General features: G+C 29.3%; 2 protein-coding genes across 2 annotated transcripts; both read right to left on the reverse strand.

Moving 5' to 3' along the window:
- Window positions 1-7,594: 7,594 nt before the first annotated feature.
- LOC122518420 lies at window positions 7,595-10,046 on the reverse strand. Its single transcript, XM_043637359.1, has 2 exons — window positions 9,707-10,046; window positions 7,595-9,573 (listed from the first exon to the last, which is right to left on the reverse strand). Exon 2 carries the CDS (start codon window positions 9,104-9,106, stop codon window positions 7,595-7,597), a length of 1,512 nt encoding a protein of 503 aa, XP_043493294.1. The 5' UTR covers window positions 9,107-9,573; window positions 9,707-10,046.
- Window positions 10,047-11,830: 1,784 nt separating this feature from the next.
- LOC122518337 (unconventional prefoldin RPB5 interactor-like protein) lies at window positions 11,831-14,819 on the reverse strand. The gene is made up of 6 exons (XM_043637213.1): window positions 14,289-14,819; window positions 13,922-14,171; window positions 13,707-13,856; window positions 13,486-13,633; window positions 12,558-13,386; window positions 11,831-12,469 (listed from the first exon to the last, which is right to left on the reverse strand). The coding sequence occupies exons 1-6, from the start codon at window positions 14,382-14,384 to the stop codon at window positions 12,344-12,346; spliced, it is 1,599 nt and encodes a 532-aa protein (XP_043493148.1). The 5' UTR covers window positions 14,385-14,819; the 3' UTR covers window positions 11,831-12,343.
- Window positions 14,820-15,078: the final 259 nt, after the last annotated feature.

The raw sequence follows: 15,078 nt of genomic DNA on the forward strand, positions 1-15,078 counted from the left end.
TTTTATAGATAAGTTATTGTTGAAGTGCAAAAATCAATTATTCCGCAAATTACCTAGATAATGTGTAGATTAACCAGATTGATCGGTTAAAGTATGGAATATTGTTATATACGATATTCGTCGAATAGTTTCCACCATCAAAAGACAATTATTTATAGATATATATATATATTTCCACTGAGGTGCAGAACTCAATTATTTTGCAAATTATCTAAGGTAATGTGCAAATTAACTAGATTGATCTGTTAAAGCATGGAAAATTATTGTATACGATATTCGTCGAATAGTTTCTACCATCAGAAGACAATTGTTTATAGATATATGAGTTACCACTGAGGTGCAGAACTCAATTATTCTGCAAATTATCTAGTTAATGTGCAGATTAACCAGGTTGAGATCTGCTAAAATATAGAAAATTGTTGTATACGATATTCGTCGAATAGTTTCTACCATCAGAATACAATTGTTTTTATAGATAAGTTATCGTTGAAGTGCAGAACTCAATTATTCCACAGATTATCTAGATAATGTGCAGATTACAAACAGTTTTCTTCTAATTTTATTTTAATCACGAAAATAGTTCTCGTAGATATTTCGTACAAAATAAATCCCATATATGAATATTTGATTCGACTATAAATAATATCATTCGTTCGATATATTAACTGGATAGGTTTGGGGATATAGGAATGAGGGGGTAAAGGGAGTGGAGGGGTCGGTATTTTTAATAGGTGCATGGTTGTAACGTCGGAGTTACATTTTAATAGAGAATGCATAAATATTTCAAAACACGTGACAGGAAAAATATTTGGGGAAAAAAAAGATAAAAAGCAAATGCTGCTGCTGCTACAGGTATTACCATAAATAAAATGTCTTAAAAATTTGATCGATAATCGAGAATATTTCCGATGTCAGTCAGTCAAGCAGTCAGTCAGTTAGTCAGACAGTCAGTCAGTCAGTCAATCAGACAGTCAGTTAGTTAGTTGATGTTAATTATCAAACGCTTTTCTTCATCGAAAGTGACGGTAACTCGACGAATAGAAAATTTGCGATAAAAGCAGCCATTGTTTTTTCCATACAATACCTGCTACTACTACTATTACTATTACTATTACTATAACAACTATGTAACCGTTCTTACTTTACCGAGGATGAAATCGATTGAATAGGAAATAGCTACTAGACCATAGATATATGTAAATGCCAAAGTAGAATCGATTAATAGCGCTCACAGTTATTCTATTTCTTTCATAAACGTTTAACGAAAAGTTTTGTGAATTCAATGCATACTCAAATACCGTGATGAACCTTGGCATCTATAAATTATATGCAACTTTCTTTTTCATTTCTAATATATACGCGTGTATGTGTGTTGATGTGTGAATATAGAAAATAACATTTTATTTTTTTTTTCAGAAAATAAATGATTGCTGTTATATAAAATTATATTTAAATTGAAAAAAAAAAAGAAAGAACGAAAAAGTGTAGACGTTCATTCGATATTTTTAATTATGTTAGTATAGTAACTCATAGTAAATAAAATTCCTGACAATTTGTATATAAGTATATGTGATAGTGTGTGTATGTGTGTTTAAATCATTTTAATATCAAATAAATTGTAGAATGAATTTTTGTGTAATAATTAAAAGCACATATGAATTTTCACTATACCTAAGGGTATAAAAAAATCGATTCGTTAGAAAGAGCTTTATTATTACTGGCTATCATTAGATGGAAAGAAACTTAGGTATATAGGAAGAAGCAATATAGTCAACACAAAAGACTTCTTCAAGAAAGAAACCTTGTAGCAAGAGAATGTCTTCGTAATTACCATCCCATGAGAATATCCTGTGTATATATACTCGCAACAATGTTTTCATATCCTTTCTCTTATTACTTTATTACTCTATTACTATACAATTTTGTCTTCATTTTCGAAATAGTTATCGTTTATAATAAAAAAATCTTTAACGAATTTTATTGTTTAAAACAACTAATGACGACTGTGTTATGATACCAACGTGAATTTCATTTCCCATTAATATTTTGATAAATATTAACAAGAATTTTTTCGAATTGCATGTAGTAGAAAGAGTATTTTCTTTTTTTTATTATTTTTTTAATTTTTTTTATTCTTCACTAGAAATAAAATAACGTCTATTTATATATTTTCGCAAATGAAATGGATTTTGGCAGAGAGTCAATTAATGTGAAAGCTACTGATAATTATTTCCTATGAAAGAGTACGTGATTACGAAGAAAATCGAGTCCATTAAAAATATAATACGGTAATTAAAATTTATGAATAAAAGGGAGCTTAAAAGAGGCTTTCAATTCTGCCGTGATCAGTTTTTAAATAATAGACATAATAATCATCATCTTTGTTACCTTTCGATCATTCCAATGCAACCGTTGCATTATTTTATTCTTTTCTTTCAGGCTTGCAACATACACACACACACACACATACACATACACACGTATAAATACATAGAATAATCTTAACCGATATTGTACCAAAACCAAATTTGATAATCGTTCGTTGAAATACCATTCGTTCACATACACATACACGTACACATACACATGTATACGTACAATGTTCTTTTCTTTTCGTTTCCTGTTTTTGAACATATTTATTGTTAGCATTATTCCAGTGTGCATACATATACAACACACTAACCTCGCATCTCACATATATTTATATGCATGCAAAATGCATACCTAGGAAGAAATGTAAGCTTTCAACGAGAAAATACTCAACTTCATTGTCAGTGGAAACCACGAAACCACCGATAGAATAAACCATAGTCTCCATAAACGACTCACAGAGATAATGCTAGACAAAACGCTATTAATCTGAAAGTACCATAAACTCTCTAAACATTATATATATATATATATGAAATTTACTAAAATATTACGTTTAAGTTAAACATATCGTTCGATACTTTATTCAAAGTTTTAACAAAACCAATAAGTAATGGAAAAAAAGCAATTTAGTAATTCATATTTTATTGCTAGTATGGGGGTGATTAGTTTCCTTGATTGATTATAATATATTTAAAAATAAACTTGTTGTAGAAAAAACAAAAATAAGAAGGGAAAAAAATAAGAAAAAATAAGAAAACAGTAAAACATTGGAGAGAGAGAGAGAAAAAAAGAAAGGGTAAGATGTAGGAAAAAATTCTGTAGAGTTTGAAAGTGCAATCCAAATTTCTATAAGACGTGTGACGATTATTAAACAGACGAAAATTAATTTTTTAACTATCGTCGTTTCGAACTTTTCAATTTGTAATTGTTATCTCGATTTTTATCTTCCCCGTTCCTTCCTTCCTTCCTTTCTTCTTACATCTTTTTTTATTTGTTATTATAGAATCGATCTTTTCTAGACACTCCTACGTTAAGATTGAAATTAATTACAAAATTTGTGTATACTCTTCTTTCACTTAATATCTATCTACCTTATCGATTTTGTAAAACCCTTCTGTAGGTCTCTTTGATCGAACATTGATTAAACAACCTTTAATAAACTCTAGAACAAGTGGAGATTGGATCGTATATGGATTCTATAGGAGAGAAGTTAAACGTTATCTCATGTGTTATCTCATCTTTCCTTTACTCAGAGAAAATAGAAAAACTTTGGGATATATTTTCATTCGATTCTTAATAAAATGCATTTTTCCTTGAAGTTAAATTTTCATTAATATCGACAATTTTTTATCGAAATTTATCTTTATGTTATAATAATTATTATATTATGTATATATATAATAATTATGTTATAATAATATTATGTTATGGTTATCGAATATTTTATGTTTGTTTGATTTTTAAAATTGTTAATATAAACAAAAAATATACTTAGACAATTTTATATAAGAATTTATGTTTTTGTTATGATTATCGTTATGTTATAATAATTATATTATATGTTATAATCATTATGTTAATAATATTATGTTATGGTTATCGAATATGTTATGTTTGTTTGATTTTTAAATGTTAATATTAAAACAAAAAAATACTTAGATAATTTTATATAGGAATTTATGTTTATGTTATGATTATCGTTATGTTTAATAATTATTATATTATATATATATAATGATTATGTTATAATAATATTATGTTATGGTTATCGAATATTTTATGTTTGTTTGATTTTTAAAATTGTTAATATTAAAACAAAAAATATATTTAGATAATTTTATATAGGAATTTATGTTTATGTTATGATTATCGTTATGTTATAATAATTATTATATTATATATATATAATGATTATGTTATAATAATATTATGTTATGGTTATCGAATATTTTATGTTTGTTTGATTTTTAAAATTGTTAATATTAAAACAAAAAATATACTTAAATAATTTTATATAAGAATTTATGTTTATGTTATGATTATCGTTATGTTATAATAATTATTATATTATATGTTATAATAATTATGTTATAATAATATTATGTTATGGTTATCGAATATTTTATGTTTGTTTGATTTTTAAAATTGTTAATATTAAAACAAAAAGTATACTTAGATAATTTTATATAGGAATTTATGTTTATGTTATGATTATCGTTATGTTATAATAATTATTATATTATATGTTATATAATTATGTTATAAAATTATTGTTATGGTTATCGAATATTTTATGTTTGTTTGATTTTTAAAATTGTTAATATTAAACAAAAAATATACTTAGATAATTTTATATAGGAATTTATGTTTATGTTATGATTATCGTTATGTTATAATAATTATATTATATGTATATAATTATGTTATAATAATATTATGTTATGGTTATCGAATATTTTATGTTTGTTTGATTTTTAAAATTGTTAATATTAAAACAAAAAATATACTTAAATAATTTTATATAGGAATTTATGTTTATGTTATGATTATCGTTATGTTATAATAATTATTATATTATATATATAATGATTATGTTATAATATTATTATGTTATGATTATCGAATATTTATGTTTGTTTGATTTTTAAAATTTATTATTAAAACAAAAAAATATACTTAGATAATCTTATATAGGATTTTATGTTTATGTTTATGATTATCGTTATGTTATAATAATTATTATATATATATATAATGATTATGTTATAATAATATTATGTTATGATTATCGAATATTTATGTCTGTTTGATTTTTAAACTTGTTAATATTAAAAACAAAAAATACATAGATAATTTTATATAGGATTATTTTCAAAATAATTCAAATATAAAACACACATTTATATACGCATGATTTTGTTTAAAGAATATTTAACGGGAAATCAATCATTTCGTTTTACATACCGTAACACGTTTTCGTGAAAAAAAAATGTTGTTTCTTCCAAATATATTATTAGATTTAAATTATCGATTATTTTAATATTAATTCGATAATCATGTGTTATTTCATCTTTCCTTTACTCAAAGAAATAGAAAAACTTTGGGATATATTTTCATTTGATTCTTAATAAATGCATTTTTCCTTGAAGTTAAATTTTCATTAATATCGAAATTTTTTATCGAAATTATATTTATGTTATGATTATCGTTATGTTATAATAATTATTATATTATACATATATATATAATGATTATGTTATAATAATATTATGTATGATTATCGAATATTTCATGTTTGTTTGATTTTTAAAATTGTTAATATTAACAAAAAATATACTTAGATAATTTTATATAGGAATTATTTCCAAAATAATTCAAATAAAACACACACATTTATATACGCATGATTTTGTTTAAAGAATATTTAACGGGAAATCAATCATTTCGTTGTACATACCGTAACACGTTTTCGTGAAAATGTTGTTTCCTCCAAATATATTATTAGATTTAAATTATCGATTATTTTAATATTAATTCGATAATAATCGCGACAAGCTGTTGTTCATATCGATTTCTTTTCGCGATTCTCACGAATTCTTTTCCCTCCCCCTCTCTCTCTTACTCTTTCTGTAATATTAATTACCGATTTGATAGGTCAAAAGGACAAAGTAACTTTTAATAGAGAAGACAAAGATTTAATCAATAAAATGCATTTCTTAGTTTCTACCTTGCATAAAGCAAAAATGAAGTCGATAAATCAGATTGTATGCAATATCAGCGTTAAATTTTACGATTTTCTTTCTTTCTTTCTTTCTTTCTTAGAAAAAAATTCGACTTTTTTATTAGACAAATGAATAAAATCTTTCGTTGAACTTTATACTAAGATGAAACTTTTCATTTTGCTACGTTTCAATAACAAACTGACCGTACTAAAATAGCTCAATTAACAAAATTTACTTAACTATTATATTAATTAATGGCTAATTAAATAACATGGATTTTATTTAAACTTTTAACACACACACATATATATATTATACTAATACTTGGATTATTTTTAACTCTCGAGTCAAGAAAAAAAAAAGATAAAAAGGAAAAAGAAAAAAGTAATGTGGGGTGGGGGGAGGAGAGGAAAAAAATCGGATCTTTTCTAAAACCTTTTTTTCTTTTCTTTTTATAATTAATGATACGTTTTATTTCAACTCTCTACGATTAGAGAGTATAAGGGATAAAACCTCCCCCTCCCCTCCCTCCTCCCTCATACATTCCTTCTTATAACCAGCCATTTAAAACGATTTACGACGTAACAAGTGGCAAACGCCTAGCGATACCCCGCACGTTACAATTTAAACTGAATTAATTGTTAAATTAATTGTAGTCAATTACAAAGACCAGGAATATTTTATACTTCAGTTGGAACATGAATTTTCGAAAACATCCCCTCTCCAATCCCACCACCCCCGTTGAGTTGAATCGAATGAAATGTCGAGAATGAACATTTTTGAACGACTCGTGGCTACGCATAAATCTTTTTAAACTTTTTTACCGAGTGCCATGTGTCACGCGAAGTCTAACGAATGAGGAAAACTAATCGAAATTTACAACAAAAAAATAATACAAAAATAAAACTAAATCTGTGATAGAAAATCGTAGTACACGAACGACGTATTTAAAAAAAAAACAGAAAAGAAACAAGAAACACTATTCGTAGATATGATTTTGGTATTATAAATGAAATGAACGAATTAAGTATTACATAATAAATGATATTTAAATGATTATCTTAGTTTTTAAATCGAATATGTGGGGGTTTGCTAAATATGTAATTATATAATGTAATTATATAATGTAATTTGTTAATAATTAAAATTAATAAAATTTATTATTAATTATTATTATTATAAATATTATAAATATAAATATAAATTATTATAAATATTATAAAAATATTATTAATAAAATTTATTAATTTCAATTATTATTAATATATATTTTATATATTATAATGTATATTATTATATATTATTTTATAATATATAATGTATATTAAATAAAATTAAATATAATGCATATTATTATATTATTATATACATTAAATAAAATATATAAATATAAGTGAAAGATCAAAAAGAAAAAGGGAGGATAACTGTAGAATCATAGACTCGAAATAAAAGTAGTTTATTGGGGTCCAGTAGAAGGAAAATAGGACGACGACACACATCTACTTCCACTTACCTCGACTAAATTGGTTGTTACTGGCGATAACCCTCTCGGCATTCTTCCTGGCAATGTAAAACCACTCGCTGCTGTTGCTCAAGTACTTATACTCGATCGCCAAGTCCTTAACTAAAACCCCTTCCTGATCCGGTAGCCGATGTGCAAAGGGACAATAAAGCCAATGATCTTTGTACTGAAGTTTGTCGTAACAATTACCAGCCGCAAATATGTCCTCGTCGAATTCAACCATCGATAATACGCTAGCGTGTAGAAGATATTCCGAAGATAGCATAACTTCCGGCGCATATTTCCACAATCTGGTTAACATGTTGGCCCGATTTACGGCAAGATTCGCTTCCAATCGAAACCTTTCTTGAGCGTAACGATCTACGACACCCTCGCCGAGATTTAAATCAGTACCGGCGGTGCAATTTTCACCGAGGAGGTGTTGGTTCTCGATAATACGAAGAAATCTCGTGACAATGTCTACTTGGACGGATTCCTTCTCGGGATGCCGTTTCGTTGGAAGATCATCATCATCATCATCATCATCATCATTGTCATATATTTCAACAACGTCCGTAGTAAAACTCTCGTAATCATTGTCTTTGCTTATCGAACTGCTGTTCCCAATGATTTGACGATCACCCAACGTATCACCCAATACTTCTTCGAATTCACTCTCGTTGGTATTCACTTTGGAAGATTCCTCTTTGTTCACCGAGGTATGCAAAACACGACCATAAGCGATGATCGTGTTCTCGGTCGAATCGAATGAATCCTCGATCTTATGTTTACCCAATCGCGAACTTTTTTTTCGAAACTTACTCAACAGTATCCCTCCTCCTCCTTCTTCCTCGCGATGATCAACATGAGCAGGTACGTCCGCGTGCTGTCGAAATACTTTACGAATTAAATCGTTCAATTGTCTAGTTGACTCGGTCCACGTCTCAGGGGTACCGTAAGACAATCGATTTTTTTTACTCGACTCCTCAACGCTATTTTCTTTTCCACCCGATGACTCGTATCTCCTCGGGTAATCCAAATCCTCGTCTTTCTCGATTTCCGTATCACTGTAATTCGATGAAAGGTGTATCCTTTTGGTCCTGATCCTCAACGTTTCCAAATCTTCCAATTTGATTTGTCGAACGAAATGACTACGCGATCTTCCGTGTCTTATCTGTGTCGTCTGTGGTTTCTCGATACTCGTTTCCACTTCTTTTTCTATTTCTTTGTTCGATAACAATTCCTTCGATGTAACTGCTCGTTTATTTCGATCATCTGATTTTATTACGAAAACAACGTCGTTATTTTCGTCAAAATATTCTAAATTCTTATCAGTTTCTTCGTTAATTTCATCCCGAAGATCTCGATGATATTTTTTCTTCGACATTTCGAATTTTTCTGTTGTCGTCGTCGTCATCGTCGTCGTCGTATCCCACTTGCAATCGATTAACAAAAATTCGCGCGTAAACGCGAGCAATACTAGTGCGTAACGAAATTTACTGACACTCATCGTTAGACCGATCCCTTCTTCCTTTCTATCATCAGGAACTTTCTTCTTCTTCTTCTTATTCTTCTTCTTTATTTTTCTTTAGAAAATCCTTTTCTTTCCCGAAGACAAATCACGTCATCGTGCGATCACTGTTACGTCACCGCGATTGGCACCACATTCATTTTTCAAACTACAAATTTTCCTTTCTTTTCTTTTCTTTTCTTATATTTACCATTTATTACCATTCAAGTTCAAAAATACGAAATTAAATTACAGTTCCGAAAAAACTTATTGAAATACGATTCTAAAGGATCGTAATACGATCTTCCTATACTTTTGTTTCTTTTTTTCTTATCCCTTGGAACGAAATTCCAAGGCCACGAGGCACTGCACCTTCCACTTGGACGATCGCAAAAACGTACCTGTCTTTCTCAATCTCGTCAACGACAACGACGTCGATAACATGACTGATTCCCGTTCGTATCACCCTGGAAGATAGAAAACAAAAACAAAAACAAAAAAAAATACCCCTCCTTGTGAGATATTTTAATCGATGATCGAACTAAACAAAAGTAGAGGAGGGGTGGATCCGCGTTTTCGAATGATCAACGAAAAACGTACTTTCTTCGCGTAAAACGAATTTTCTTAATAGTTGGAAGCTGTTCTTGTCGATAGTTGTGGTGGTGTTTGATCGACCGAGCGCATAGTTCATTGATTTTCTACGATCTTCGTTGCCTTAAAGTGCATATATCGATAAAAGGAAGAGAAAGAGAGAGAGAGATGGATAGATAGATAGACAGATCAAAACGAAATATTAAAAATAAAACCAAAAAAAAAAAAGCAAATGATCGATGATCACACTTCAAATTTCCAAACGATATTCATCGATACTCGTATTTATTTTATTCTTACTGTCTCTTTTTTTCTTTCCTCTATATTTCTCGATAATTGAATATACTTTTCTTTTAAAAGAACAAGAATAAGAAGAAGAAATATTAAATGTCATTAAAAAATTACAAAAATATAGAAAAGAGAAATAGATGAACTGGGAGCTGGAGGGAGGGGGGAGGTGGATGTGTTGTAATTTTGTTTTACATTATGGTAACGAAAAATAATAATAATAATAAACCAATTACTGATATATTAAAAGTCATAAATATTTCTTTCTAATTGCATGGCGTGTAATATTTTTTTATTTCAGCCCTTATTATAATTTTGTCTATCGGGTTCGGTGCGATCGGTGTGAAAAAGAGCACGCGTTTAAAATTGGAAATTGATGGTGGTGGTGTTGGGGTGGAAGGTGGGGGTTAGGGTGGGAGGAAATTTGACGAAAAAAGAATGATGAGGGAAATAAAATAACCGGTGTGGACGACCGTGAGTTTAGGAATGTTAGTTACGAAAATGCGTATGAGGAAATGAACCACCGTGCTCTCTCATCGTGTCACGCTCGCACGCGGCGTTCAACTGAGGGATGAAAACTGGATTTCCAACCCCTACTACAGAGAGAACCCCGTTGCAATAAGAAAGGGAAACGCACCCTTCTACAGCGCATGTCTCCTGTCTCTCTCACTCCTCCTCCTCCTCCTCCTCCTTCTCCAGTTCCTCCTCGTCACACCTCGCAAAACACATACCCACAGACACACACGTAGAAAAATGACAAACACTAATCCTTCTGTGTCCGATTTTCTTCAAAGAATACAAATCAAAATATTGCTCATATTTTCTCTTAGCGATTATTTTCAAAGCCAACGTGACCCGGAATTATTCTACAAAATCCAATTCGAGTTTTAATTCCATTCGAATAGTATTATTGCAAATATAATATATAAGTCGATGAACTCTTTGGAAACACGAAATAAATCGAATTTATCAATTTTCCATTTATCATTTAGTTTTTTTGTTGTTATTATTGTTGAGAGAAAATTCGTGGCATCGTGTGGACGAAATTCTAAATGAAATTAACGAATTTCAACCACGTTGAAATGTGGTCCATGCTGCTTATGAAATGTGTATCTCGATAATTTATCATATGTTCTGATTATATACGTTCACTGCAAGAGACAAGTACAACAGTATTGAATTATCTCACTGTCCCGGAGTATCTTCTCTTTAAAATGATCTCCACCCTATGTGGCTTTGTGTCTCGCCCTAATTAGGGCGTATTATGTATAAGGACAACACACGTGAGACCGTGAACAACTTTAATTGTTCTGTAACCCACGTGCATATCTCCCTGTCATTTTCACTTTGTTAAAAGGATACATTCTACTGTTTTATATTTTTGTCCCCCTCTCCCCTCCCCTCTCCCCCCACTTCCCTCCCACCATCCTCTTTTTTTGTTAGCGTTTTTTATTTAGCGTATCCTTTCTAATTAATCCGAGAAGAATTACGTCTCTTACGATCTCACTTGTCACACATATTATCTAAGCTGTTTATTTTTTGCGCGATGTTAAATAAAAAATTTATGAAAAAAAAAAGGAAAGATATATCTCCTTTCAAAAACGTATTCAATGTCGACGGAGCTTCTATTGTAATGCAAAAAGAAAAAACTATATAAAAGGCACTATTTAATAAACACAAGAAGATGCATGAAACGATTAGAACGTCAATGAACTGGGCACCGTAATGCAACGTGCATTGTGCAAGAATTAATTCGACATAGCCTTTGTCTTATCGTTGATCTTAAAATTTCAATAAATTCATGAGAGAGAAAGAAAAGGAAAGGAAAGGAAAGGAAAGGGGGGATAGAATTTATTATATTTTTATTTTAGTTGATAAAATCTCTCAATAAACATCAAGGTTCTCACGTACGAATCGAACATATAACTCGCGAAGCTTTTAATCGTTGTCAGGAGATAAAGATCGTTACACTAATCGTACTCCTAATCACGGTATTCCTCGACTCGTTTGCATTCCGAGTGCTACATTACGTAAGCCCTTTGTCCTTTATGCTACACCAGCCGAATAAATGAGTAGGTGAGAAATTCGATGACCTTGCCGAGCGCACGTGAAACTATTTCAAGTTGCTCGTTTAAAATGGATTTCAAAATGAGAACATGTTTATCGTTCGAAATTAATCTCATATATGATTTGAAATTATTTAGGCTTATCTCTCAAATTTAATTCTCAATCGTTCGACATAAATACGATTAGCTATTGAGAACCTGTTGGAATTGTTATCTAATATTTTTCTAACTATGAAATAAAGAAAACTAGGAAAGAGTAAATTATTTCAAGATCGATATATTTATATTTCATTTATTTGACGCACGACGAACGCTCCATTTTAAATTTACTGACCGGTTTTTTCTTCTTCTCCTTAATAACTTCGTCGTTCTTTTTCTTAGGCGTTGCTAATTCCTTCTCGCTAATGTTCTTCACGATCTAAGATTAATCAAATGAAAATCAATGTTAATATTATTATTCTTTGGTGATATAAATTGAATTTGCAAAAGTAAAATCTCGTACTTACGGAATAGTAAGCGGAAGGTTTAACGCCTGCACTTTCTTTTTCTTTTTCTTCTTCTTCTTCTTCTTCCTCTTCCTCCCCTGAACTATACGTAGGTAAAGAAATATTTTGCAAAGGCATTACATCGTTCGGCGATCTTTTCAATATCGATTTTGGTTTTGAAAATATTTCGTATATATCTCTAGGCGACGTTATTTCATTTCCAGTTGATTCTGGTTGAGAGAAATTATTGTCCGTATGTTTAAATTCTATTCTAATAATATCATCATCGCTATTATTTACAGAATCGTTTGGATCGTCATTCGACGATACTGTACTTTGTTTATCTTGATTTTTAACAGAAATTGGTTCACTGTTACCATCGAATATCGAAATATCTGATCCTGCAAACGATACTCTTCTTTTCTTTTCCTTTAATTTGATTTCCTCTTCACTCGCACCGCTCGTAATTCTTGGTTGAGCAACAACTTTAATTGATTCGTTTTCATCGTTACAATTACTACAGGAACTCTCGTCAATAGTTTTCAACAAAGTTTTCTCCTCTACTTTTTCACTTTTCGTTACATTACTTTCAGATATTTCCTTGTTTGTATTTACAATATTACTTATAATATTAGATTCCGTCGATTGCCCGTTCATTTTTCTACCCATTCGAATTTCTCGTAATTTATTCAATTCTTTTTCTATTTCTTCATAATCATCTTGATCCTCGGAATTTTCTTCTTCTTCTTCTTCGTATAATACGTTATGTTCTTCTTCGTCCGATTCATTGTATTCTTCTTCTTCTTCTTCTTCCAATTCTTCATAATAATCTTCATCTTCATCTTCCAACCTGTCGAATATTAAAAATATAAAAATATTAATTAAATTTGTGTAAAAAAAAATCAGAACATTTAATTAATATAATAAAGTAAATTAGAAATATAGAAACCTATTCATTTCATCAGCTAATTCTTCTTGAAGTTCCAACTCGTCTAATCTTTTAAAAAGATCTTCTTCCGTTTTAATTTCCGTCTTTTCTTTCTTCCTTAACTCCGACAACTTTTGGCGATACTCTTTTTCTCGTCGTCTGTGTTCAACTATAAACAAATACAACTTGAATACAGAGATATTACTTGGGATAAATTAATATTTAATTTTTTAAATACTCACCTCTCCAATCATCTAATTTTTTCTCGTCCCAGTGACTCGTAAAATCTTTCTTTTCGTTTTTACCGAAAACATCCAATTCCGAACAAACGAATTGTCTCATTTCGTATAAATTTCTTTCCTTTTCTAAATTTGTCAACATCTCGTCGGTAGCTGAAATAAAAGTAAATTGTTATAAATGTTACAAATAAAATACCATGCGTAATGTATATCCTTACATTGAATTCTACGATTGCATAAAGCTATTGCTTTAGCAGCACTGTACTTTGCAAAGTAACCGTCTCCGATGCAAGCCAAAACTTCATTAGTGTGTATCAACTTTCCTTTCATAAATGCACGCTTACCAACAGGTACCATACAATTGATCGATAACTCTAAAGGTAATTTCTCCAGCGCTTCTATAACTTTCTTGTGCCTTTTCTTATAATCTGTCCATACTTTAAATTGTTCTTCATTTCTCTGAATTCCCTGTTATATTAAATTGTTAAATACAATCATAAAATCATATACAAAAATATATCACCGTATAAGGAAAGTCAGAATATTTTAACAGAATTATTGCAAGGAAAGTAATTAATATAATACCTGTTTTAATGCTTTATTTAGAATAATTTCCTGACATGCTCTTAATGTATTAAAATTCTCATTTGAAAGATCCATTGAAGCATTCGTTCCGTTCATGTTGATCAATTCAATGATATAATAGCATACCAGTTGAGACGTATAGGTTATGTAACCAAGAATTTATTTTTTAATAAGAAACGTGACGTATTATTAACTATAAATTTGTAATTAACAATGACATGATTACGTTTCAATCAAATATGAAATTTATAATTTGATAATAACACATTAAATAGCCTGTGCATATATATTCACAAAAAATAACACTGATGTATTTCCATTCTTGGTGCTTTTTTTACGTGCATCACAGATTTAAAAAGACTTTTAATTTTTTAAATTACATATAAATTACATTTAAATAAACAATTTGATTTTCTTTTTCACTGTTATTAATGAGAAAACGTCGACGAACACACGAGACAATAAAAATAATAATTAAATAAAATTATATTGTGTAGAAAATATTTTAAATAATGCATAGTTCGCAATAGGACCGTCAAGTGGCACTTGTGTTGTGTCGCTGGAAATCTAGGAACATTTTAGTGTTCCATCTAGTATGATTTAGTTTTGTGTGAGTGTCTACCATGTATCTACAATTCAAATCAGATAAATTATTTTATATAAATTTCTAATATTTGTTTTTTACACAATTTAACAATAATGTATATATAAAATGAAAAGATATAAAATAAGTAATTTTAAAAAAGATACATCATATGATTGAATGTCGTTTGATATTTATAAAAGTTAT

This window comes from Polistes fuscatus, unplaced genomic scaffold (genome assembly GCF_010416935.1).
Source record: "Polistes fuscatus isolate 324 unplaced genomic scaffold, CU_Pfus_HIC Scaffold24, whole genome shotgun sequence".
NCBI classification, from domain to species: domain Eukaryota; kingdom Metazoa; phylum Arthropoda; class Insecta; order Hymenoptera; family Vespidae; genus Polistes; species Polistes fuscatus.